The sequence below is a fragment of the Phycodurus eques genome, chromosome 7 (genome assembly GCF_024500275.1).
Source record: "Phycodurus eques isolate BA_2022a chromosome 7, UOR_Pequ_1.1, whole genome shotgun sequence".
Lineage (NCBI taxonomy): Eukaryota > Metazoa > Chordata > Actinopteri > Syngnathiformes > Syngnathidae > Phycodurus > Phycodurus eques.
In genome coordinates, this window is record NC_084531.1 from 30,540,482 (window position 1) to 30,564,879 (window position 24,398).

The following is a 24,398-nucleotide window of genomic DNA, read 5'->3' on the forward strand; positions in this document are numbered from 1 at the left end:
GTGCATCATTTATTACTAAGTTATAACAAGTCACGCAGCGTTCGTTACCAATTTAATGCTCATCGAGAACTAAATCGTTACCATTTGAAACGTGTTTACACTTTGTTCGGAACACAATAAGAACTCCTTTTCTACCTGTGAATCATGACTAATTTGTAATCGGTGACTTGTGGAGCTTCATTTATTCCACAACACATTTTTAAGATGTGCATTACTCCTCTTCTCTTTCTTGCGTCATTTATGTAAGGCGAAGTTGTGTGACGTCATCACGCACGCGCGCTCGGCGATAAGCGCAAGCGTGACCCTCGCCCCCTCCGAGTTAATCAGTCAGCCGGCGGAGACACCCGAAGTCGTCGGCGGTGAGCGAGATGTGTCGGGACGCGCTTGCGGCGGCGCGGCGCTTGCGCGATCGCGCGCTGGCCGCCATCGGGCGGCCGTCGACGCGGTGAGTCCGCCGGGCAACGCCGCCTCCCGTGACCCCTGACCTGTGAGCGTCTCGCGGCGGCAGGCGTCTGGCTCGGACGTCGGCGCTGGGTCAGGTCCTGGCGGCGCTGGTGTGCGGCACGGCGGTGGCGTCGCAGTATTTGACCTCCGTCTACCACGCGGACGCGCCGATGCTCCAGAGCGTCCTGCACTACGCGCTCCTCGCCGCCACCTACACGCCGGCGCTGCTCTGCGGGACAGGTGACACACGCACACCCGCGCGCGCACGCACGGCAAGAACCGGCCTCTGACGCTCAGGGACCGTCCCGCTCTTCTTCCCTTGCCAACGTTGGAGGTTCCGGCAGCGTCTTCCGGGCGGGCCGCGGGCGCTGGCTGCAGTACTCGCTGGTGGGCCTGGCGGACGTGGAGGCCAACTACGCCGTGGTCACAGCCTACCGGTACACGACGCTCACCAGCGTGCAGGTGACGCAATGTTGGCGTACGTAATACGGGCTCCGCGCTTCCGTACGAGTCCGAGTCATACAATCCTCAGCGGTCAGATACGTGCGAGTGATTATACCGAATGCGATCGATCATATGTCAGTAAGGGTTCCGATTGAAATACGCCTCAGGGTGACGACTAACGAAGTGTTCCGCGGAAGTAGGCGTTCCTGTTACGTATGGATGGGTTCGGGAGAGACAGATCACAAAGTGTAAGTTTTCCCTGGTGTATTTGTCGCAGCTTCTGGACTGCTTCGTGATCCCGGTGGTGATGTTTCTGTCCTGGCGGCTCCTGAAGACGCGTTACCGTCCCGTCCACTACGCGGCCGTCTGCGTCTGCTTGCTGGGCGTCGGCGCCATGGTGGGCGCCGACCTGCTGGCGGGACGCGACCAGGGCTCCGGTGACGTCACTACTTTCCTCCGATCGATGCGCTCGCCGCTCTCACTCGCCCGAAACAAAACAAAAAAACTCACACCAAAAATTCTCACACATAACATAAAAAAAAAAGTCACACATACCGAACCTCACATGAGCATAAAAAAGATCACACACACATCCCGTCAAAGTAAACTCACACACACACTAAAACACTCTGACGTGCACTAAAAAAAAAAACCTTCCCAAGTCACACCCCAAAAAAAGAAATGATAATTTCTCAATTATAAAATTGCTCCACATCATTTAAATTTTTTTTTTTGTCAGAGAAGTTCCTGTTGACTAAAAGAAAACATTTTGCGTGTGAGTGATCGATGTTGTGGGTGTTTTCTTGGGCGCCGGCCGTTTTGAAGCGTTTTGATTTGGCGCGCGCAGCCTCCGACGTCCTGCTGGGCGACGGCCTGGTGCTGCTCAGCGGCGCCCTCTACGGTCTGTCCAACGTGTGGCAGGAGTACGCCGTCAAGAACCGAAGCCGCCTGGAGTTCCTCGGCATGCTGGGACTCTTCGGCACCGTCATAAGCACCGCGCAAATGTAAGAATGCACGTCCGTGGTGGCGGCGAGTAGGCCGAGCGCAGACACGTGGACGCGCGTGTGTTCGGTCGCAGGTCGGTCCTGGAGCTGCGGCAAATCTCTGCCATCCGGTGGAGCTGGCAAGTGGGTCAGTGACACACGACAGCAGGTTTCGTCGGGTTCGCTTTGGAAACTCTGCCACGTTTGTTGCGGTCAGCGCTGCTGTTCGGGGCCTTCGCGTGTTGCATGTGGGCCTTGTACAGCCTGATGCCCGTCGTGGTGAAGGAAAGCAGCGCCGCCGCCGTCAACCTGTCCATGCTGACCGCCGACGTCTTCGCCATCTTCTGCGGCATCTTCATCTTCCGCTACAGCGTGAGTCCCGAGGGGGAGGAAGACGCCGGTCACGCTGGCGCGAAAGTGGACATTTCTCACTCGGCTGTCACGTGAGCGCTTTGAAACCCGAACCGCGCTTGGACATTTCAAACCCTACCCCGAGTTTGAAACAGTCATTTCAAACCCTACCCATAGTTGGAAACCCTATCCCTGGTTTGAAACCCTACCCAAAGTGTGAAATCCTAATTTGAAACCCTACCTCTCATTTGAGACCCCACACCACCTTTAAATCCTATCCCAAATTTAACCCTCGCTTGAAACCCTAATTTGAAAGCGGTATGAGCAGTGTGTTTTCCCCACCCTTACTGGAAACCCTACTTGAAATCCTAATCACATCTTGAAACCCTACCCATAGTTTGAAACAATATTTTGATTTGAAATGCTAATCCTGGCATGAACGGCTAATTTGAAACCCTACTCTGAACGCCTTCCCTGTCCGCGTCAGTTCTCAGGTTTGTACGTGGTGTCGCTGGTGGCCATCTTCGTCGGCTTCGTCGCCTTCAACGCCGTACCCGCCCCCGAGGGCGACGTCGGCCCCGCCCCCTCGTCAGAGGAAGGTCGCCACGACGACGCATCCAAACAGGAAGTGGCGTCGGGGTCTCGGGAAGCGGAGCAGAGGAAGTGCACTCATGTTGTTGACTGCACTCGATTGTGAAACCTCCAAAATGTTTTGGGATTTTTTTTTTTTTCCCCCTCAATGCTGGAAAGCTTGAAACCTTAACAGTTGCATGAAACCCAAATTTGAAACCATTGCCCTTACTTGAAACCCCAACCCATTGTTTAATCAAGCCTCACCTGAAACCACAAGCGTGAAACAACTGCAGTTTGAAACTTTGATAATCTGAGCCTACTTTGAAACCCTACTTTTAAATCCGATCCCAAATTTAACCCTCGCTTGAAACCCTACTTTTAAATCCGATCCCAAATTTAACCCTCGCTTGAAACCCTAATTTGAAAGCGCTATGAGAATAGTGGTTTTTTTGTGTGCGTTTATGTAAGGTGTAATGCAGCAATAAGTTCTTGAAAAGATTTTATTTGCATAAAATTGTAATTGTTGATGTATTTGTAATTTGTAGTTAGAAATTCTGCATTGAACTTTCACCTTGTCAGTGAAAAGCATCTCTGGAATTTTCCTTTTTTTTAAATTGTGATATTTTGCTTTCGTTGATTAAATGGATGCGATTCTTGATTCCCATGAAAGACGGCAAACAATTGGTTGAAATCGCTTGCGTTTATTCACAAATTGGATTTTTACACTATTATAATTTCAAATGGTGATCACAAAAAGACATTCAATGAAACTGACTCAAAACTTTAGTTGTCAAGCTGTCACAAATGTGTTTCATGACATCGTAATGCAATGTGTTGATTTAGTCAAAGTAAAACAAAAGATACAAACAAAGTCATTTAAACGTCGACTGTAAAAACGCGATTAAAAGCGAAAAGATGATCAGTGGTGCGAATCGTTGACGCTTTGAAGCGTCAAACAACGATTTATCTATTTTGTTTAAGAAGATATATCCTACCATTAAACTTTGCGCTCATGTGTTTAGCTTAGCTTAATTTAAAATAAAGACAGGAAGTAGAACTTACTAGACACTTTATTAGGTACACCACTTTATGCCATCCAGTACCATTTTTTTTTTAAAAATAAAAATGTAACAATATTGATGAATTTTTTTTTTGTCACACAGACGGCTGTCCCTCATATTTGTAACTTTCGATTTTAATATCTACTTCGCATCGGTTCAGATCCGAGGGTGTACCTAATGAAGTGAGCGCCCCCGCCGATCAGGCTTTTTCCACGGCGACGGGCGAGTCCGGGACTTGCAGAGACTCCAGAGACGAGCGCACATCCGGAAGAAGTTCCTCCTTGTCACTAAGGACACAAAAACAAACAAAGACAAAAACATGACAAATCCAATTCAGGACGGCCGAGCAGGCCCGTGCGTCATCGCGCCACCTACCTGATGGAGGCGGCGCTGCGGGACGGACGCGGACGTCGCAGCGTGGTGACCACCAACGTGATCACTCTAGAACAGACCCTGGTACTGATTCTAGTACTGAACCAGGTACTAAATCTTGTACTAATCCTAGTACTGACAGTGGTACTAATTCTAGTACCGACCCAGATACTTATCAGAGTACTGATTTTGGTACTGATCCTAGTACTGACAGTAGTGCCAATTCTAGTACTGATCCCGCTACTGATCCTAGTACCAATCCTAGTACTGATTGGAGTACAGCCCCAGGTGGTGCTTTTAGTTGGGTTGTTGGTGTTAAGCTCGAGTCTGGCGTGACGGCTCCACCTACCCGACGACGGAGGCGCTGCGGGTGAGGCGCACGCGTCTCAGCATGGTCACCACCAGGGCGGACACCAGCACAGTACAAACGGCCGCCAGGGTCAGGAGAACGAAGAAGGCTGAACACCACCAAAAGAAAGTACAACCATAGTATGAGTACCTTTACAATTAATACAGTCCAGTAGCCCTTACGTAAGGACTTGACATGAGAGCCGGAGGGCTAACAGGCAACTAAAATGGCAACTCGATGTTAGAGAGATGCTCATCCGCTTCCTGGCTACTGTCAAGGTGCCATTGGGCAAGGTAAGCTTGCAAGTGTGTGATCTGGTTCTAAATGAGTCAATGGGCTTTTGCTTGTACAGATCTTTTCCAAGTTCAATGCCGGTAAAATGACCTGTGGGGTTCCCCATGGGTCAATCTTGGGACCCTACTGTTCTCCGTATGGTGTGCAACACAAAGTATAGATTGGAGTTGACACAGAATTTCCCCTTGGGGGATTGCAATTACCATAAATTAAAAGTTGTTTCTTTTTAAATCAATTATCCCTGCTGCAATCCCTCTGTTCGCTTTCTTTTTCACTCTGTCACTTTGTCTGTCCCAAAAACAATGAAGATGAAGTTGGTGTGTGAGGGTGAAGACCTACCCGCGGTCCAGCGACTGCGTCTTTTGTCCCGACCCGCAAAGGAACCTGCGGGAACAAGCGGGGGAGGGAGAACGTGAGATACCACTGACGAGAAAAACTTGGGACTGATTCTTGTAGCCATCCTCCTGCTGATACTTGTACCGACGCAGGTACTGAATATAGTGTAGTTCGGACCGTGGTTCTGATCCTAGTACCAAGGCTGACACCAAATATAGTACTGACCTTTGTACCGACAGTGGCACTGATTCTTGTACCGACTTTAGTTCTTTCTTAGTACGGATCCTGATACTGATATCAATATAGTCCCAGGTACTAAAAATAGTACCGATCCTAGTATCGAGCTAAAGCATAACTACAGTACCATCCTGATATTGACAGTGGTACAAATTCTAGTAACGACACTTGTACTGAACCTGGTACAGATCCCAGTATTACTAAATGTAGTACCGACCAGAGTACAGATTTTCGTACTAACTCCAGTGCCAACCCAACCTTAACAAATAGGTGTACCAAATTCCCAATACTAAATCCAATATCGACCCTGGCACTAATCCAGGTACTACAAATCCTATTTCTGATCCTAGTACCAACAGCACCACTAACTCCATTACCGAGCCTGGTCCCTATCCAAATACCCAACTTGGCATGAAATCTAGTACAGACCCTTGTGCTGATACTAGTACGATCAGGGTACAGATCCCGGTACCAACGCTATTAGTGATCCAAGAACTGTGACGCGCGTCCAAATAAATTCGTGCACTTACCGTCCGCAGCGCCGGCACATCGGGTCCGGCAATCCTCGGCGCTGTTGAATAGGTTCCGGTTGCCGCGGCAACCCCCGTAAACGAATGATTGACAGCTGTCGGTGGCCGGGTCATAGTAGAACATGGGGAAGGCGGCGCGGCACGGACCCGGTTCGGGAGACGCCAAGCATTCTTCACCTGCGACTCAACAAATAAAAAGAACTTTCAAGGTCAAAATACGTTCGAGGTCACCGGACAAGAGAGAGAGAGAGAGAGGTCAAAGTTGAAAGCGGTCGGAGAGTACCTGACGGCGAATCCGACGGGAGGAGCCTCTTGGGAGCGGGAACGACGCCGACTGCAGGACCACACACACACACACACACACACACACACAATACGTCAAGACGATTGGAAGACACGCAGCAGATGCATAGAACAGCAACACGACGTTAGCCCACCGCTCGCTTAATGCTAGCGGACAATGCGACACGCCGGAGACGGGCTGACGAATAGCATCTACGGGCGCAGTAACACGGGGACAGACGGTATCACAACACTCGAGCATATATTCTTTATCCTCTGCGAAAAGCAGACGCGAAAGTCTTCGCCCAAGCGCCGATGAGCTTCACTCGAGATGCGCGCGCCGGCCGCCACAAGGCTGCTTCAATGATCGATTCGACACGGCAGCTGAAAGTCAGCTCGGAATCCAGCAGCGCAGCGAGGTTTCGGACGCCAAAGGTTTTTCGGAGACACTTTACGAACGGCAATCCCTGATCCGTTTTGTTGCGCTTTCATTGAAGAAAATGTGACTCAATCCTGCTACGATCCTACTAATGAAGCAGGTTTTGGGTGGAGAATGTGTTGTCGTACCGCGGCACGCGTCCAAGCAGCTCTTTTGGTTGTTGTAGTTGTTCTTGTTGCCTTGGCAACCTCCGTAGACGAACATCTTGCATCGGCGCAGCCGGCTGTCGTAGTACCAGCGGGGGAACGCCGCCCTGCACGGACCCGCCGCCGGCTCCGCCTCGCAGCGCTCTGATCGGCCGACAGCGAGCGACAGTCAACCGCGGGAAGCGCCGCGCCGACGACGGCCAGAAACCAAAAAAAAAGAGGCAAACGTACCGGAATACTCGTCAGCGGAGATCACTGCGGGAAAGAACGAGAGTCAAGTACGTGTCACATTCCGCGAACGCCGTTGCGTGACCGCGTCAAGAAATCGATCGTGTCGCAGTATCAACTCGCGCGTTACCTTTCTCCTCAACGGCGTCGTCAGAACTCAGCGCTCCTGCGAACACAAAGACTTTAGTCCTCATACTGAACCCGGTACTAGCACAAGTACCAACTCCAGTACTGCCCCGTTGCTAATGGTAGCCGCTATTATTCCCGCTACAAGCCGCTATTAGCATAGCTTCCGCCGTTCCGACTTGTCGTAGCGTTTTGTTTGTTGCTAAATATTTACTGGGGTCGGCGAAGGGCTGCACCATTCGAACCGATTTGGCCGGAGCCGCAGGTGGCGCTGCTGTCGACTCATCGTGGAGAACCGAACCTGAAGACAAAAACAGAGACGACTAGCTTAGCTTTCCTTTTTTAAGATGAACAAACCAATTTTTACAAACTTAATTGCACATGTAAAAATAGGGTATTTTACTAATATTTTTCTATTTTATTATCTACAGTAAGTTTATCAACCAATTTATTTCCCACCAAAAATAATGCTTGTGTTTTATTTCGTTATTTACAATGAACTTCCCATTCTTTAATGTTGAATGCCTATGGAAACTTGTTTATTTTTCAAATTATCGTCATTTTTCTGATTACAATAAGTTCATTAAGCTTTTTTTAAGTACATTTTCACAACATTTACAACAATTGATGGTTCTACAAATATATTTTATTAGATAAATTAACTAACCGATTATTCAAAAACCGTTGAATGCATTTGTAATTCATTTGATTTTATTTGTATTTCATGCTAATATTGACAAAAAATAAATGTTACATTTAAAGACATGTTAACTACATATGTAAAATTGTTTATTTTCCAAATGTTTTAAAAATGTGTTTCCAATTAACTTAAAAAACATTACGTGTGTGCAAAAGCAAATATTTGAGGGATAAATGTTTATTTACAAAATGTTAAACAATTAAAAAAAAAAAAAAAAAGTTAAATGCGTAGGTAATTTTCCCCCCGATATTTTTTCAATATTGAATTTAAAAATTCAATTGAAATGAAACTTTAGAGGAAAAAAAAGCTGCGTGAATGCATCAAAGATTACAGGACTCGCGGCAATGCTGGCGGGCGCGATCGAAGAAGGGATTCGTACGACGGACACGACGTCACACGGCAGGGTGAAGAAGAAAAACAACAACAACCACCTGTGACTCCGCTGCAGGCGGCCTCGCAGTCCTCGCGGCTGTCGAAGTTGTTGCCGTTGGCCTCGCAGCCGCCGTACGTGAAGCCGCGGCACGTCCTGTTGACCGGGTCGTAGTAGAATTTGGGGAAGGCGGCGCGACACGAGCCGACCTTGGCGGGCTGGCGACACACGACTGAAAGGAGAATCCACAAAGGGGGGGGGGGGGGGGGGGGGGGGGGGGGGGGGGGGCTCAAGTGAAACATCACCGAAAGGAGAGGCACTCTTCTACTTAAGGCCGGAGCGCCAAAGCAAAGCGTGGAGAGTCTCTGTCGCTCACTCTCACCCGTTTCCTTTCTGCGACCCGCTTCTTCCGTGACAACCGCACCATGTTTTTGTGGTTCAGTACAAAAAAATAATAATAATACAATAGAGCATTGCTTCTCAAACTTTTCACACGCTCTACCTAATAAATACTTAGTACCTCCAGAATTGTCGACATTAAAATACAGTTGTGTCCAAAGTGTTCATCAAAAACGAGACAGATTTTTCATAAGTCACTGTAAAATTGTGCATAGTTTGAACATTAACACTGCACTTAAATATAAGGGAAAAAAATACTCAAATAATCGTTTCATAAAAATGGACTGCACATAAAAGTTCAATCCAAATTATACCTAAATAAGTGTGAAAATGGCACTAAAAAGTTCAATATTTGTATTGATTATTTCGCGTACCTCCAGAATGGTACGCGTACCACACTTGCCATCGCCGCAATGCAGTTGACTGCGTGTTGAGCCTTGAAACCCGACCCGGGCTTGCGCTTTTTCTCGCCGTCTCCAAGCTTGCGTTTTCACGTCAACGTAGCTCCGCTTATTTTCTTTTGTGTCATGAAATAAAATGAATTAGCATTCGTATGGACTCAGTGTGGGGGTTGTAGTTATGTGAATTAGCCCTACTGCGACGTCACAGTGGGCAGGAAGTGACGAATGTGTCGCTCACAAAGACATTTTTCAAAAGAATTGAATTGAGGACACCCGGAGGTCGGCCAGGCCCTCCGGACTCGGGCCACGAGCGGCCCGTCGCTCGATCTTAGCTCTTTGCGAAATCGGCAAAAATCGACCACATTCTCGGCATTTCTTTTTTCCTTTTAACACATGAAGACATTACAACAGGGAATGTTTGTTCGAATATCTTATGTTACAGATTTAAACAAATACTAATAGGACAAAGGATTGTGGTACAGACTGCCTGTACTTTAGTTATCGCTGTAAGCTTTAGTATGGGACGGGGGGAAAAAAAAAAAAAAAAAAAAAGTTATTTTATTCATTATATATTTTGTAGTTAATAATCTAATTAATTAGTTATCAGAATTTTATAAATATCGGAATTATCGAGCACAGCGAAATGTCCACCGAGGCGGCGACACCCCGCCTCCATTTCTTTTCTTCGCTCTCGGCGGGATCGCCGTCGTTTCTGTTTACGGGCGTCGGCTCGCGAGCGGGGGCGGAACCGGACCGACCGGTACGACACGCCCGCACGTCGTCGTGACTGACAAATACAATCCCGTCTCGAAACAATTCATCGATTAGCAAAATATTTTCCAATTAATCTGATAGTCAATTCATTGTCGCACCTCTGTCCCACTTGTTTCTTCACTCGAGCCTCCCCCCCAATTATTTGCTTTTTTTTTTTTTAACCGATCCCCCGCTTTAGGGCTGAAACTAACCATCATTTTAATAATCGAGTCATCTGTTGATTATTATGATATTACTCTCTTGCAAAATGTAAATAATAAAACAAGATCAAATGTAATCGAGAATGTACTGTAAAGACATTGGGTTTTTTTTTTTAGTGCCGCACACACAATGTCGTACATTCGCGCGATGTGTGTCTTGAAGGGGCGTGGCCTAGCTAGTTCACTGTTAGCATCTGCTCGTGCACTAGCATGCTCCATGCGAGTGGCGTCATTTTGCATGTGTGCGTTTGACGAGTTGTCAGGTTCAAGATGCGGCCGGAGTGGAACGCCAACAGCGTATCGGCGACCATTTTTCATTTGACTCTCCTTGCGGTGCGACTGGAGCTCGCTCGTGAGGAACTCGAATTTTGCCTTGCGAAGCTAAATAAGAAGAAAAAATGGACTTCCTCGTCCAGCTGCCAGCGGGCGTGTCCTGGAGCAAACACACACACATTTTCTTACCTCCATCAAGGAAGTTATGTTGTCGTTCTTGTTTTGTTGTTATTTTTAAACGGGATTACCCAATATGGTTTGCATTCTTACCTCCGCCGAGTAGTTTAGGGTGTTTCCTCTAGTTTGTTTGTTAGGCGGATTACACGAGTACGTGACGCGGAATATTGTGACCACCATCTGGAAATGTTTGCGTTCACGTCCCCTATTCTTTTTCTCCCCCCTGTGAATACAAATCACAAAGTGTGCGATCCGGATGCAGATTGTTGGTCCTCGTCATCCCAGTGAGCCGCTTGACGTCATCGATGTCAAGTGGGAGCTTTAGTCAATTGGAAAACTAAGCAGATACACGATCCAACTCCAAAATCAACGAGCTCATTGAATATGTCCCATTGACAAAGGTCAAATGAAGGACTTAAGACGAAGGTGAAACGTGAGGGTTGATGGAAGTCGATGAACTAACTGTTCATGTCTTCCATATTTGATAAAAGTACTTACAATCTTCTGCACTGAAGTGCGGACAAAAAGTCCAAGTACTGACTCGGCTTGACTTTTTGAGAACTTGGAGCAATGTAAGAAAAACAAAACCTAAAAACGCGCAAGATCGACGAGTTGAGTAAGAATCGTCGCTCGGTTCCTACCGTCGTTGCTGTCGTTTGCCCGCGCCAGCCGCTCCACGCTCGCGTTTCCGGAAGGTTCCCCCACAAGCGGCGCGGCGACCGGCGGCTTCTTCCAGCCGGCCACCCGGAAGCGGGAGCCGGGCGCCAGGACGCACACGTCGCGGCCGCCGACGACGCAGCTCACCAGCAGGCACAGCGGCGGGCCGTCGTCCTCCGGGAAGCTCAGCAAGGCCAGCTGGCAGGCCAGCTCCGAGCAGCACGCCTCCCGGCAGGCCGCCGGCTCCGCCGCGTCGAGCCTTCGGGACAGGTAGCGAGCTCCGGCGTCCAACGACCGCGGGTCCAGCTGCCGCTCGGCGGCGTCCGCTAGCTTCCAGTCGCAGGACGCGACCGGGCCGACGCAGAGGAGCCACAAAGCGCAGCCGAGGGCCGCGCGCTTCATATTATCCATCTTCCCGTTGGACGTTAGCAAAGAACGAAACGAAACAAAACGAAACAAAGCAAAACAAAGTCAAGTCAAGTCAACAAAATGTCCGCAGACGAGTGAGTGCGAGCCACTTCCTGCTTGTTTTTGTCGCGGCGCGTTCGACCTGACTCGCAGGTGAGGACGCTGTGGACACGCCCCCTCAAGCATCCCATTCGTCAATTTCATCCGCAAACCATTTACAATTCAACCTCGCGATATGTCGCTCGCATATCGCGTCCACATTTCAATTTCGCCCCACACGCGCGCAGCGTTCCTCACGTGACGCATCCTAGCCAATCACTTTACAGATGCATATGTGTCGCACACAATTTCAACGCGGTGATTTGCAGCTCACGCAGCCTCACCCTGAAAAAACGCTTTGATTAAATGCCATACAACCGATAAGTCATCATGACAAACACTTTACACTTACTGTACTATATTCTATTTAAGTGTCAATATATATGTAGTACATAGTCATCAATTTCTGGGGGGGAAATAAAAACAGCCAAGTATTGAAACGGGTACTTTGTTTCATCTACGCAAATAATCTCATAATAAATGCGATTCCAAGCGTCGTTGGGTGCCATTGTGCGTCATCCATCTGGCTTTTTTTATTTACCTTTTTTTTTTTTCAATTTTGACTCATCCAGCTGACTTTTTATGTTGACAAATTAAAGACTTACATTTAAATGTCAGTCATTCCAGTGTACACGTTACAAATATTTGCGAGTGCAATTCAGAATGTTGTGGTGAACAAATATCAATGAGAATGAAAGAGCTTTGAGTGGACAAAATAAGACACCAAAAAAAAAAAACACAAGCAGACAAACAGATCAGCGTGACTTGATTTTTCAAAGTTTCTGAATCACTAACCTACATTTCTGATTTGTTATCATACGAGGAGACCTGAAATAGTTACCGACTTCAATGAAATATAATGTCAATAATGGGGTTGGTCTGATCGTCCGTCTGACTTTTTATCGCCACGCTGACGTCATTGGTGACGTCGACCCCAACAAGCACTCGTGTCCTTGTTGAGTTGATCCCGCAGGCGGCGCTGTTGTGTTGCTTCTTTTTCCACAACGTAGTCCCCCGAAAGTTCCTCGAACGCGGCGGACGCTAGGACCAAGAGGGCATGCCTCGATGCTGCGTTTAATGTCCTGTCGTCAATTAGAGCGAGACAAAAAGGGCTACGTGGTTTTCTTCAAGCGCTTTGTGGTCATAAATTGGATCGTTCTGAGGTCGTTGTGTCGCTGTAGTCAAATCGAACGATTTTGAAAGTGCAACACAAACGTGCCACCGAAGCATCGCGAGCAACTGCGACGGCTTAAGTTCCCACAGCGCGCGAAGGCAACGTCACCCACCACGTGGTTGTGCTGCCGCCTCGGTCCAGCGTGCGCGCGCCTCGGCCACACTGCGCATCATTGCTTGCCGTTATTTCATCTTTCCATATTGTGAACTTTCACATTCAGTCTCTCGGTCGACCTCGAGTCGAAGAGCAACTTCTGTTGTCCGAGTTTTACATCACCGGCGATTAAGCCATCGTCTCGCGCTTTCCCGATGGCTGCGAACCGGGCGGGGCGGCGGGTCGACAAGGTGTGCGGCCACCGGTCGCCCAACCGGGCCCTGCAGCGGCGCCAGCAGGCTCGAGTAACCGTCAAGTACAACCGCAAGGAGCTCCAGCGCAGGCTGGACGCGGAGAAGTGGATCGACTGCGGCCTGGACCGGCTCTACGCGGGCCGGGTGAGTACCGGACCCCGCCGCCCTTGCTCACCGAAACAGCAGCACGGAGCGAAGGAAACCCCCAAGTGTGCTGTCTGAAACAAGTTCTCTGCACAGTATAAAAGATCAAGTCTGCCACTAATTGCTACTGTCCTACTACACTACGACTCAAATCGATACTGCTACAGCACTATTGCTTCTCCAATTGATACTAGTGCTAATGCTACTCTACGACTACAATTACCACCACTCATTCTCAAATCAGTATTGTTATTCTACCTATATATATATATATATATATATATATATGATGAAATTGTTTGGCGGTGGAGAACGTCACCATATGAAAACAGACAAGAAATTGTTATTCCCCCCCCCCCCCCCCCCCTAAATCTCCCAAAGATGCCGAGGATTGTGCGCGGTGGTTGAAAGCTAGTTAAAGGTCACGCGGCGGATTGGAAGAGTTCACAGCGGAGACAAAAGTGGAGCTGACAGCGCACACGCAGCCCAAGGCTCCCTTGGCGTGTGTGTGGGCGTGCGCGTGAATTCTTGTGACGGCATCCTCGCGGGTACTAGTTTTTGCCCTGACACGGAGGGCATTTTGCTCCGTCGACGTTAGGACGAGTATTTTGAATGTCCGGCATCGCACGCAGGGACGGCTGTACCATTACTACCATTACAACCCGCGCTTCGGCCCCTCCTACTACGATTACGTGACGACTTCTACTACTTTGTTAGACAGGCCTGTAAATTCTTCTCGCTCGATTTGCCGCCTACCTTCCAATAAGATACTTGAGTGATTTTACAGTAAAAAGTTTGCATCGCATCGTGGGATTGCGGTCACTAGCGCACTGCTACGACACAATTACGACTCCTATCGCCTCAAAGATCACAGTTACTACTACCTCAATTTCTTCCAGTTGAGGTCACCGGCGGAGTCGTTTTTTGCGTGAGCGACGAGCTCTCGGTAAGGCGAGAGAGGTTAGAGGTCACCCGTGTCCCGAACGCCACCTCGCAAGGACGGGAGCCGCCGCAAGGCTTTTTGTTAGCGTGTCAGAAGCAGGCAGAAAAAAGCTACATCAAGCTTTAGATTGATAACGCGAGCGTCCAAAGGGTTGTCTTTGTTCGTCACGCACACACACTGATGCATAATAGATGAAGGTAAGGAGGAAGAGACGACGATTATTTGTCCCCTGATATTAGCCAGTTTGTGTGTGTGTGTGTGTGTACGTGTGTGCTGTTTGCATGTGTGTCTGTGCATCAGGCGATAAATAGATAATCACATCTGCCCGTTGGCTTCATTTCCTTTCGGATGCCCCATCTGGCGCCACGCACGCACGCGCGCACACTCATGTCATCATGAATCAGTGCGTGAAGTGAAGACACGCACTGGTCGGATGTGATGCCACGCAAACATCGGTTGCCGATGTTCCATTTCGTGTTGTTTCGCTCCGAAGAAGGAATCTTTTTAGTGAGCGACCTGTACCGAATCAGTTTAGGGAAATGATTCGTTCTTTGAGCTCGGCCGGCACGTGGCGAGCGAGTCGGCCGGGAGCGGGAAACGGAACTGTCGAAGCGTTCCGTCGCTCGCTTCGGAATCTTCGGCGAATGACCAATGAGCAGCCAGCGCCGTGCGGGCGGGGGGGGGGGGGCGGGACTTAAGTGAACTGAGTGATTCGTTCAGTGAACCAATGGACTGAAGAACCGAAGAACCGAAGAGTGATTCGGTCGTTGAACTTATCGTTCGCAATTCGTTAGACACGAGCGATTCGTTCGTTGAACTTGTTGGTTTGCGATCCGCGAAGGAGCGATGTACTCGTACGACGAGGGATCGGTTTGCGCCAGGGACGACGCACTACGCGGTGAACGTACTCATGAGTGAGTTTAACCGCAAGTCCTGAGGTCCTCGCGGGGGCTAGCGTTCACTTGCAGCTCCAAGCTAGCGGCTAATTTTGGAGTCAGTCAAGCGCATGAAAACAAGCACACATATTTCAAATCCTTTTCAATTGCTCAGTGGTGGATCATGAACTGAATGAGGAAGCACTTGGGTGATTCTGTGAAAAAGAACTGAACGAACGAATCGTTTGAACGATTCGAATGATTCAGTACCCTCAAAAGAACTGCCGTGCCCATCGCTAGTTCCATTGGTGACGATGATGTCATATGTGATAATGAGGTGTTTTATTATTAGTTTTTTTTAGTCCAATTAGTCATCAATCATTGAAACAACGGGACAGCCAATAAGGGAAGCCTTTGACATGCAAATGAAAACACACAAGAAGACGACAAAGAAGACACACGCTAAGAGCTATTAGCGCTATTGGTCGACGAGCTTGACGTGCGTGCGTGTGTGTGTGCGTGTGCGTGTGTGTTGGTCGGGAGGGTGGCCATAAGGGGGTCAAAATGTCATCACTGACAACACACACGCGCACACACATTCACACACGCGCACACTACTGCTTTTACTGCTACTTCTAACATACTGCTACTTTTTTGTAAGACTACTCGTACTATTAATGCGACTATTAGCAACAATAGTGCAACTACAAGAACTACTACTATTGCTACCATTACTAAAACACTACTCCTATTCGTACTAACACACTACTATTACTATTAGTACTACCACCACTACTACTACTAGTCCTCTTCCTCCTACTACACTAATACTCCAGCTAATCCTATTGCTACTGTTAGACGACTACTAATATTACTAAACTACAATTACTACTACAACTACTTGTGATGTTCCAGTGTGTCCATGATGAATTTGTGTTATTTCTGTCTCCTTTGTTGTAGCTGGTTGTGTTTTTCCTAGTGTGTACCTTCCCCCACGCCGTCCGCGCGCAAACACGTGCGCGTATACACAACTCACACGTGCACACAAACACGTATACGCCACACACACAGACGGCGTGTGCGTGTAGACACTTGCTGACGCTACAAATCAGTCATTGAACAACAATACAAACACGCACGCACACACTTTCATTAGTCGGACGTGATGACATCACACCGATGTCTGCGGCAGATAAACAACAGGGGGCGGAGCTTACCGCACACACGCACAAACGCATACTTTCACCTGCTACGCGCACGCACGTTCACTAACGTGTCACAGACATGTCCTTCGCTATTGACCGTATATGGGCAGAACAGACGACGGAGAGAAAATAACAGGAAACAGTAACGAGGCAAAGGAATGGCAAGTAATCCCACACGCGATGGGGAGGGGGTGCGTGTGAGCGCGCGAGAAAGGTAAACACGCACGCATGCGCAGATGGAAGCATGAAACACACCTGCTGTCAGCCTCTTTCATTTCGCCGCTGTGGACGTTGTCTCCCTCTGTAGGCAATTGCGGGAATTGCACATTTCGCATTTGCGCAGTTGTTGCTGTGGACTGACTGTTGTTGTTGTGTTGTTGTTGGTGGTGGTGGTGGTGGTGTTGGCGATGAGGAGGAGGAGGACATGCCCGAGGAGGTGAACATCGACGATCTTCTGGACCTGAAGACGGACGCTGAGAGGACGCACAGACTGCAGGTGGCGCTCTTGTACTTTTTCTCCTCATTTCCTTGACTCCCGTGATGACTATATACGTGATGACGATAACAATTGTACGCATATGAGTACAATGCTCAAAAGTCAACATTGAAAGTGTGTGTGTGTTCATTCCAGGAGATTCTTCACTCGTGCAACAGCAACACAGAGGTAAACAACTTACAAGGTTTTGGACAGTGTGCTTGCTTCAAGATGTTTCTTGCCACGCCCACTTCAAGTTTAGTGGAAAAACCAAACATAAAACAAAGACCATTAAATGTCGCGTATGTAACCAAACCGCATAACTTTGTCTTATAGTACGTCCGTTCGTGCAAGGCTAACGCATAATAAGAAACGCCATAGATGGGCTAACGGAACCGGCCTCCGTGTTGCGGTAGTTATAAGTCGTGGATATCTGAACACAAACAGTGTAGTAACATATGTAGACGGACAATATACCAACATAATATAACAATACTCACAGGCATATATTCTTTATCCTCCGCAAAAATATATTACTGCGGCTTTGGTGGCGAGGAGTCTCCTCCGTGATTCATCATCAAATCTACGTGGAGTCCATGTGTGGACGCCCACATATTCGTGGTCAGGCATTCATGAATTCACCTATTTGCAGATTTTTGGGGAGAACCTTACCCCCATTTTTGACGAAACCCCCGCTTATTCAAATTCAAGAAGAAAAAAATCATCATCATCATCATCATCCATAATGTGCGGGAATTATCACGGTCGGGCCCGTTCCCGATATGTGTGCATGTATCGTGCTGCCTCCTGGTGGCCAAGGCGGACACACCAAAAGGAGCAGCACAATGTCCATTGAATAAAAAAAGTTGCAGATTATCATGTTATTTCTACATATTTTTTATACGGTACAATACGACACAGTACGATTGATGAAAAAACAACCTGACAAAAAGTGTTGTTATTTTTTTGAGGGGTGCTGGAACGGAGGGATGCCATTTCTATTCATTCCGATTGCGTTGCTTCTCTCATGCGTGCGCTTGCCTGTCAGGTTTTCATCGGCGACTTGCTGGGCAAACTTCACGGCCTGCAGAAGCAGGAGGAGCTGCACAACGACGGCATCGACCTACCGCAGCTCCACGTCTACCCCGCCCGCCCCGGATCGGCCGACGGGGACGCGCTGCGCTGACGGGAGCCGGCGCACCCCTCCGCCTGACCCGGACCGCAGAACGAGCGCACCGAAAGCCCGCACCCCAGGACCAGCAAGAAGCACAACAGGAAGTGGACCATCAGAACTTTGATGATGATCCAAACTTATTCGTCCTTGTCAGTCGTCGTTTTGTGTTTCTTCATTTTCGTGGGTTTCAATTTCCTGGCTACACACACACGCACGCACGCACGCACACACACGTCTGTTTGCACTGTAAACATGTGTCGTCACCCCACAGACCTTCACAAGGCCGTGGGTGTGTGTCTGTCTGTGTGTGTGAAGACACTTCCTGTTATCACACACTTCAGGCTTAAGTCTTGTTTACTAGCATACACACACACACACACACACACGTGACACACAATACACGTTGCAGAATACAGACATTTAGACATAATACACGCAGACCACACACACACACACTATACACCAGGGGTGTCAAAAGAGGCCGGACTACTAAAATCACATCATACTTAATCTAAAAATAAATACTCTAACAATGAAGTTTTTCTCTTTGTTTTAATGCGAAACAAAACTCATACATTAGGAAAATCTGTAGATGTCATGATTTGTTCTTGTTGTTGTCATTTTACAAAGCGACCTCAGATTTCTTCTTGAGAAAATTTGCTTCAGTTTCTCATGTGTCCATAATAACTGATCACAGCGATTGTATTTTGAGGCACAAAACTGCGCAATGATCCTTATACTGCACGACCACAATGTCTTGTGTCATTTTTTTCCACAGTCCAATTCATCCCGCGGGCCGGATTGTACCCTCTGGCGGTCTGGTTTTGGCCCGCGGGCCCTATGTTCGACACCGCTGCCATAACCCACACGCCCACTTTTTTGTCCCGATTTGCCAGCTGTGTTTGTACATGATTTGAAAAAACAACAACATTTATTTTATTTTGCACTGCAGGTCGCGGTTGCTGAGAGTGTTTTGGATTGTTCAGGACATTGAACTAAAGTGCATCAATTCATCGGCAGAATAATTCAATCGTAGCTTACAGAATAAAAGGATATGAGTGTCAAGGGAAATAACTTTTGCTTCATGAGGTCTTACAGGTGGAAACAGCACCGCCTGCAGGTGCAATGGTGTACTGCGAGACACAGGAAGCGTAAAAGGATGCGATACAAATGTGCTGTTTTGAACAACTTATGAGTCGCTGACAACTACAACATTATATTTCATTCAAAATGGTAAAAAAAAAAAAAAAAAAAAGAATTGACATTAAAAATACATAAACAGGTTGAATCAACAACAACAATCATCAGCTGAAGCTGGATAACGCAATTGAAAACTAATACCAATTTAGAATGCAAAAATCTATAATGACAATAGAATTGAAATGATAAAAATAAATGAACAGGTTACATCAACGATTACTAACAATAAATAATTCTATGGGGGAAAAAAACAACAGACAAAATATCATCAATACATCATCCATTCTGTTTTTAATGACTGAAATCAATTTAAGCCCCGTGCCATCCAGTTTTTGGGCCATAATCTTTGAATAGATCATTTTTGTTGGAAATGCCCAGAGTGTCCTTCTTCATTTTGAAAGGGCTGCATGTCGCATGAAGATGCGACATGCAAATAAGCTTTGGTCCAAATAACGGCGCCGACTAGCGTCTCGACACTTGGGGCGGCCAAGCCTTTCAAGTGAAAAGTCATTTGATGGCATGGGACCTTTAACAAAGTTATTGTTAGACGGCAACGAGCTTATCGTGCTCTTCGTTCAGCTTCGTTGGTTGTGAAAGTGCATCGGTCAGCCAATCGATGATTTGCTTGAAAAACGGCGTCGGCGGGATGACGTCACACTGACGTCACACTCAAACGGGGCCCACCTGAAACACACGCACACACGTGGGTCAATGCGCCACTGTGGTGTTGGCAAAACAACAAAAGGAAAAAAACAACATTGGATTGTTAACATCCACATAGTTCCGGTGAAATTGGGAAAACTAGAACAAAAAAAACCTAAATGACTCCATTTTAATAATTGATTCTCGTTTTTTAATTTGTAATGTAACAATGTTTAATGAATAATAGTTTCATTTCAAAAGTTGCACATTCGTATAGCTTATTTAGCGATATGAATGTTTCAAATTTTTCAAGAAAATAACCACACACACACACACACACACATATATATTCGTTTTATAGTAAAATAATTCATTCTCATTTTGAAATTGTATTATTTTAAATGAATTATATTCTGTGAATTATTTGACAAAACAAATGTTTTACATCTACAGTGTACTTCAAATTTTCCATTTTTTTCATAATAAACTCAGAATTCATTCTTGATTTTTATTATTTTATCACGATACTTTGTTAACCGATTTTCAAATTTACAACATACATAAAATAGATTATTTGAATAATGACACATTCGCAATTCATTCTGCTTTGTAATTGTACTTCATGATCAATGAACCAATAATGTCACAATGTAACAAATGAAAAGGTCATCAATATATGTCAAATAGTTTATTTTCATTTCATGAATTCAAATCAATCAATTAAGCATTAATTCCTGACATTTGAGCCACGATAGAACTATAGTGGGCTAACTCCATTTGAGTCATTTCAGTGCAGAAATGGAATTGTTTGTTTTTTTCAGACGAACACTGGTCGAAGTGCCAAATCTGACAGACAGGTGGCGGTCTTTTTCGGCCCCCCGGGCACTTTTCCCGATTGAGTCGCGGGCCAACTGCGGCTTTATCTTGGGTGCCGACGCGTGTTCGCGCAGGTCAAGGCCATTTGTCATCCTCCCCTCCGCCAAATATCGCCACATACTCGATGGCACCGAGTCCACAATCGCACTCAAATCGTTTCACGGCGGCGCAATTTGGACGGCAGCCGTGCAAGGCAAACCCGAACCTTACCGCGGCCCAGCACCGCGCCCAGCAGGGTGTTGACGACGTTGGCGGCGCAGAGGAGCGCCTGCAGCCCGCTGGCGCCCCCTAGGACGCTGAAGAGAACTACATTCCACTGGACCACGCCCTTGGGCTCCAAACACACGCCCGACCACGCGCTTCGGTTGTAAAGGTACCCGGCGTCCCTGCAGTAACGCAAAAGCAGCAGCACTAGTAACCTCACTTCAACTACTGCACTCCCCACATGTTTCTGGTGAGGCGATACTACTAGCGGGCCTTTTGGTGCTACTAGTAGGAGCGCGCGACCCACGCCTCCTGGTTTGGCCTGGTGGTGATACTAGTGCAGCACAGTAAGTTACTCATGCTGTAGAACCGTGTATTCACAAGCCAAACGGGGCACTTTCCTCACTAGTCTTACTAGTGAGGAAAGAGAGCTACCAAGTGCACGGACTTGAAGGTCGATATCGAGGACGGGGAACACATGCTCAAGCTAAGAAGTAGGAGTTGCGCTAGTGCGCGTTACCTGTCGGCGGTGGGCCGGAGGGGGACGCCCCAGGCCGCTCCGCTGGTGGCGTTGTAGAGGCAAAGAGGACCTTGGACCAGACCCGTCGCGCTCACCACGCAGCACAAAGCCGAAGACAGCAGGCACGCGCACGAGTACAGCGCCTGGCGCAACATCTGCGCACCGCGACAACAACAACAACAACAACAACAACAACAACAACGATGACGCCGAGGATGAACAATATACTCATACGAGTACTTATTACCATTTGTCACACTTCGAATGCACTACTACTACAGCAATAATACTCACGCACTAGCATCACTATTACTGCTAATATGCTAACATAGTGTTATAGTACTTCTGACGCTACTACACGATTCCAATTTCACACACAGTACAGCTTTTGCACCAAACTTACTACTGCACGACTACTATTTTGTTGCCACTTCTAACACACGACCACCGCCACTCCCGCTCCTGCAAATAGAATACTAGTACGACTTGTAAGACACACGCGCACTTGCAGTCCAACTCCGACAAGTCACAGGGCGCGAGCAACGCGTGTGTGGTGCGGCGTGCGCGTGCGCGGTTACCCGAGTCCTGAAGGCGCAGCATCCCGGCGCGCGGCCGCTCCGCAAAAACGCTCGAGCGCCGAGCGCCACCTGCAAACGCAACAAGAACCGCACGTGACTGACAAGCGGGATTCGGTGCGCGACAGCGTCGAACTTCAAACGCAACGGCAAGTCGGTGAAGGGATTGCGGTGATGACGCGGCGCTATGGCGTCATCTGCCGTAGGATGTCACGTGTGCCGACGACAACGCAAAATACCGAAGAAACCGAACTCAGCCGACTGAAAATGAAAGCTACAATATGTAACCGAACTGAAAAGAAGAATTATGGAACGACGCTACCCAATGAAGGAACGCATTTATGGAACGATGCTAGCAAACGAGACGCTGCCAAATGAAGGATGACATTCGAAAAAACAACAACAAAAACAAACAAATCGAAGCAACAATATGCAACAACGACATAAGCGGCGTCACAAGAACCACGAGAATCCCGCGAGAGCCAAAACACCACAAGACACAAAAATAAGGACGAGGAGGAGGATGACGATGAGGACGACACCGGTCTCACCAGGAGTCCGGAGCTCCAGAGTCCCGTGGCCCAGGAGGCCTCGCGGGTCACGTGACCCTCCAGCAGGAAGCGGACCTTCAGCTCCGGCAGCAGCAGCAGCGAGTTGGCGGCGGCGCACACGGTCGCCAGGGCGACCAGGGCCACACCCACGCAGCGCACACACCTGGACACGCACATGCCGGAAGCGGAGCCGCGCCGCCGCAAAGCTTGGCTTCACGCGCGCACAAAAAAATGACACATTCAGAGACAAAAATGGCACTTTTCCCGCAATTGCACATTCCCCCCCTCCCCCCCAAAAATGACATTCCACCCAAATATTCCTCAGATTTCCCAGATTCAAATCGTTCGGCTCGTTCACCACTTCTTGACCCCCCCCCCCCCCCCCCGCAGTCGAATTCCCGAACGAAGAGATCTTGGACAAACTGCGTGTTTTCCACGCTTCTCATATTGTTCTCAAAGTTTGACAGTCAAATTCCCAAATGTGAGAAATATTTGACACGTTTCGCGCGTTTTCTCGAGCGATTCCAGATATTTCCCAACTCCCGACCGCGACGCTCGGAAATATTCATTCGTCCAATTCTCTCATTTCCACGGTCACTTTCGCAAATCGAGACGTTTTCCCTGCGCATTCCTCGAGCGATCGAAAGCATTCCGGTTCCCCAACTGTCGGGCCCACTCACGACATCCCCAAAACCTCCCCGCTAAAATGTTTTCGGGAAGCCATCCACCCTCATTTGCTGACCCCTCCAAAACATTCCGACGCCTCCGATTGCAAGCGTGACATTGGGGCGACTCCCACGCCAATGGCCTTCTCCGCTTTTGACTTTTTTTTGCTATCTTGCCAACGTAGCGCTTCTCTGACAAATCGCCGCCTCCGGTTTCCACTGACCGTCGTCGTCGTGAGATGCACGCGCGGGTCCACTCAGCGCCCGATGGACGTCCACCTCGGAGTGACCCGAAGAGGAAGCTGAGGTGTCTAAAATAGGCGCGCGCCGCCTCGGAAGGACGCAGGAAGCGTCTCGTTTCCTTATAAGGACGCGGGAAGTGTCGCGTCGTTGTAAATAACACTTGCGTCGCCCCCCCCGCATTTGATACTTGAACACGTCCGAGTGATCGATGTAACGACGCCTACGTCCTACTCACACGCTGACAACTTCGAACGTTCGCCTGTAACAGCACAAGCTCCAAAATATGAGCTGCATTGGTAACATTGAGCAGATGAAAGCGTGTGTGTAACAAAGCAGACAAAAATAAAACAAAGCGCTGAAGATAATGTCTCACATGATGAAAGAACACAAATGCTGTGGGTTAAAAAAAATAGCTAGTTCGCGTTTTTCTATTTTCAGTTCTTCTTCTTCAAAAAAAAAGCGTCGGCCGAGTTGGAGTCACGGCACAACGTTTGAGGACAGCAGAGGCTCATGGGGGGGGGGGGGGGAGTACTGTCGTACGAAGTGGCGAGTAACTTCTTTTTGATTTATTTTATTTTCTAATCAACACATGAAGGTTGAACTGACAAAAACAACAAAAAAAGAACTTGGACATCTGTCAATGAGTTGTGCCAACTTCCATCTTTATCGTTGCCGATTGATTTTCTCTCTGCTCCTTTCAAAAGAGCACCGCCGGGTTTGGGACTGACCAATCGCGATCATCTATCTTTGCATCTGCAAAGTTGTTAGTATCGATTATATTCCCCTTGAATGCGATCCCACCGCAAGCGTGAAGTGGACATTTGCGGTGATAGCGGACATTTGGCCACGCAGACGCCGATGCCGTGACGTCATCTTTAGTAGACGTCTCCTTGAAATGATGTCATCGAGGAACGATTGTCTTATCTCTCACT

At 48.0% G+C, this 24,398-nt stretch overlaps 4 protein-coding genes across 6 annotated transcripts; 2 read left to right on the forward strand and 2 right to left on the reverse strand.

The window, feature by feature from the left end:
- Nucleotides 1-336: 336 nt before the first annotated feature.
- LOC133404726 (solute carrier family 35 member F2-like) lies at nt 337-3,902 on the forward strand. Its single transcript, XM_061680894.1, has 8 exons — nt 337-445; nt 509-684; nt 779-906; nt 1,166-1,325; nt 1,736-1,892; nt 1,967-2,019; nt 2,089-2,243; nt 2,710-3,902. Exons 1-8 carry the CDS (start codon nt 369-371, stop codon nt 2,917-2,919), a joined length of 1,116 nt encoding a protein of 371 aa, XP_061536878.1. The 5' UTR covers nt 337-368; the 3' UTR covers nt 2,920-3,902.
- spint2 (serine peptidase inhibitor, Kunitz type, 2) lies at nt 3,481-11,714 on the reverse strand. Of its 2 annotated transcripts, none has more exons than XM_061680890.1 (11): nt 11,131-11,714; nt 8,327-8,497; nt 7,410-7,496; nt 7,200-7,235; nt 7,073-7,096; nt 6,824-6,985; nt 6,258-6,308; nt 5,975-6,157; nt 5,211-5,255; nt 4,578-4,686; nt 3,481-4,143 (listed from the first exon to the last, which is right to left on the reverse strand). In XM_061680890.1, exons 1-11 carry the CDS (start codon nt 11,555-11,557, stop codon nt 4,056-4,058), a joined length of 1,383 nt encoding a protein of 460 aa, XP_061536874.1. In that variant the 5' UTR covers nt 11,558-11,714; the 3' UTR covers nt 3,481-4,055. The 2 variants fall into 2 exon arrangements, with proteins under 2 accessions (XP_061536874.1, XP_061536875.1); XM_061680891.1 differs by having other exon boundaries at nt 5,975-6,151; nt 11,131-11,713.
- Nucleotides 11,715-12,915: 1,201 nt separating this feature from the next.
- Nucleotides 12,916-19,133, forward strand: ppp1r14ab (protein phosphatase 1, regulatory (inhibitor) subunit 14Ab). The gene is made up of 4 exons (XM_061682476.1): nt 12,916-13,318; nt 16,757-16,837; nt 16,973-17,005; nt 17,865-19,133. The coding sequence occupies exons 1-4, from the start codon at nt 13,136-13,138 to the stop codon at nt 18,000-18,002; spliced, it is 435 nt and encodes a 144-aa protein (XP_061538460.1). The 5' UTR covers nt 12,916-13,135; the 3' UTR covers nt 18,003-19,133.
- On the reverse strand, nt 18,539-23,539 carry LOC133405483 (transmembrane 4 L6 family member 1). 2 transcript variants are annotated; one of them, XM_061682475.1, is made up of 6 exons: nt 23,448-23,539; nt 22,559-22,769; nt 22,011-22,079; nt 21,433-21,587; nt 20,919-21,094; nt 18,539-19,874 (listed from the first exon to the last, which is right to left on the reverse strand). In XM_061682475.1, exons 2-6 carry the CDS (start codon nt 22,733-22,735, stop codon nt 19,843-19,845), a joined length of 609 nt encoding a protein of 202 aa, XP_061538459.1. In that variant the 5' UTR covers nt 22,736-22,769; nt 23,448-23,539; the 3' UTR covers nt 18,539-19,842. The 2 variants fall into 2 exon arrangements, with proteins under 2 accessions (XP_061538459.1, XP_061538458.1); XM_061682474.1 differs by lacking the exon at nt 22,011-22,079.
- Nucleotides 23,540-24,398: the final 859 nt, after the last annotated feature.

Coding starts and splice junctions, on each gene's coding strand:
- LOC133404726 (XM_061680894.1), top strand. CDS start 369: ATGTGTCGGGACGCGCTTGCGGCGGCGCGGCGCTTGCGCGATCGCGCG. Junction 685..778: donor GGCGCTGCTCTGCGGGACAG/GTGACACACGCA, acceptor CCAACGTTGGAG/GTTCCGGCAGCGTCTTCCGG. Junction 1,326..1,735: donor GGGACGCGACCAGGGCTCCG/GTGACGTCACTA, acceptor TGGCGCGCGCAG/CCTCCGACGTCCTGCTGGGC.
- spint2 (XM_061680890.1), bottom strand. CDS start 11,557: ATGGATAATATGAAGCGCGCGGCCCTCGGCTGCGCTTTGTGGCTCCTC. Junction 8,498..11,130: donor GGCAAACGACAGCAACGACG/GTAGGAACCGAG, acceptor TTCTCCTTTCAG/TCGTGTGTCGCCAGCCCGCC. Junction 4,687..5,210: donor ACGCAGTCGCTGGACCGCGG/GTAGGTCTTCAC, acceptor GGTGGTGTTCAG/CCTTCTTCGTTCTCCTGACC.
- LOC133405483 (XM_061682475.1), bottom strand. CDS start 22,735: ATGTGCGTGTCCAGGTGTGTGCGCTGCGTGGGTGTGGCCCTGGTCGCC. Junction 22,080..22,558: donor TCTGGAGCTCCGGACTCCTG/GTGAGACCGGTG, acceptor TTGCGTTTGCAG/GTGGCGCTCGGCGCTCGAGC. Junction 19,875..20,918: donor GGGCGCGGTGCTGGGCCGCG/GTAAGGTTCGGG, acceptor CGTGTGTTTCAG/GTGGGCCCCGTTTGAGTGTG.
- ppp1r14ab (XM_061682476.1), top strand. CDS start 13,136: ATGGCTGCGAACCGGGCGGGGCGGCGGGTCGACAAGGTGTGCGGCCAC. Junction 13,319..16,756: donor ACCGGCTCTACGCGGGCCGG/GTGAGTACCGGA, acceptor GGCGATGAGGAG/GAGGAGGACATGCCCGAGGA. Junction 16,838..16,972: donor AGAGGACGCACAGACTGCAG/GTGGCGCTCTTG, acceptor TGTTCATTCCAG/GAGATTCTTCACTCGTGCAA.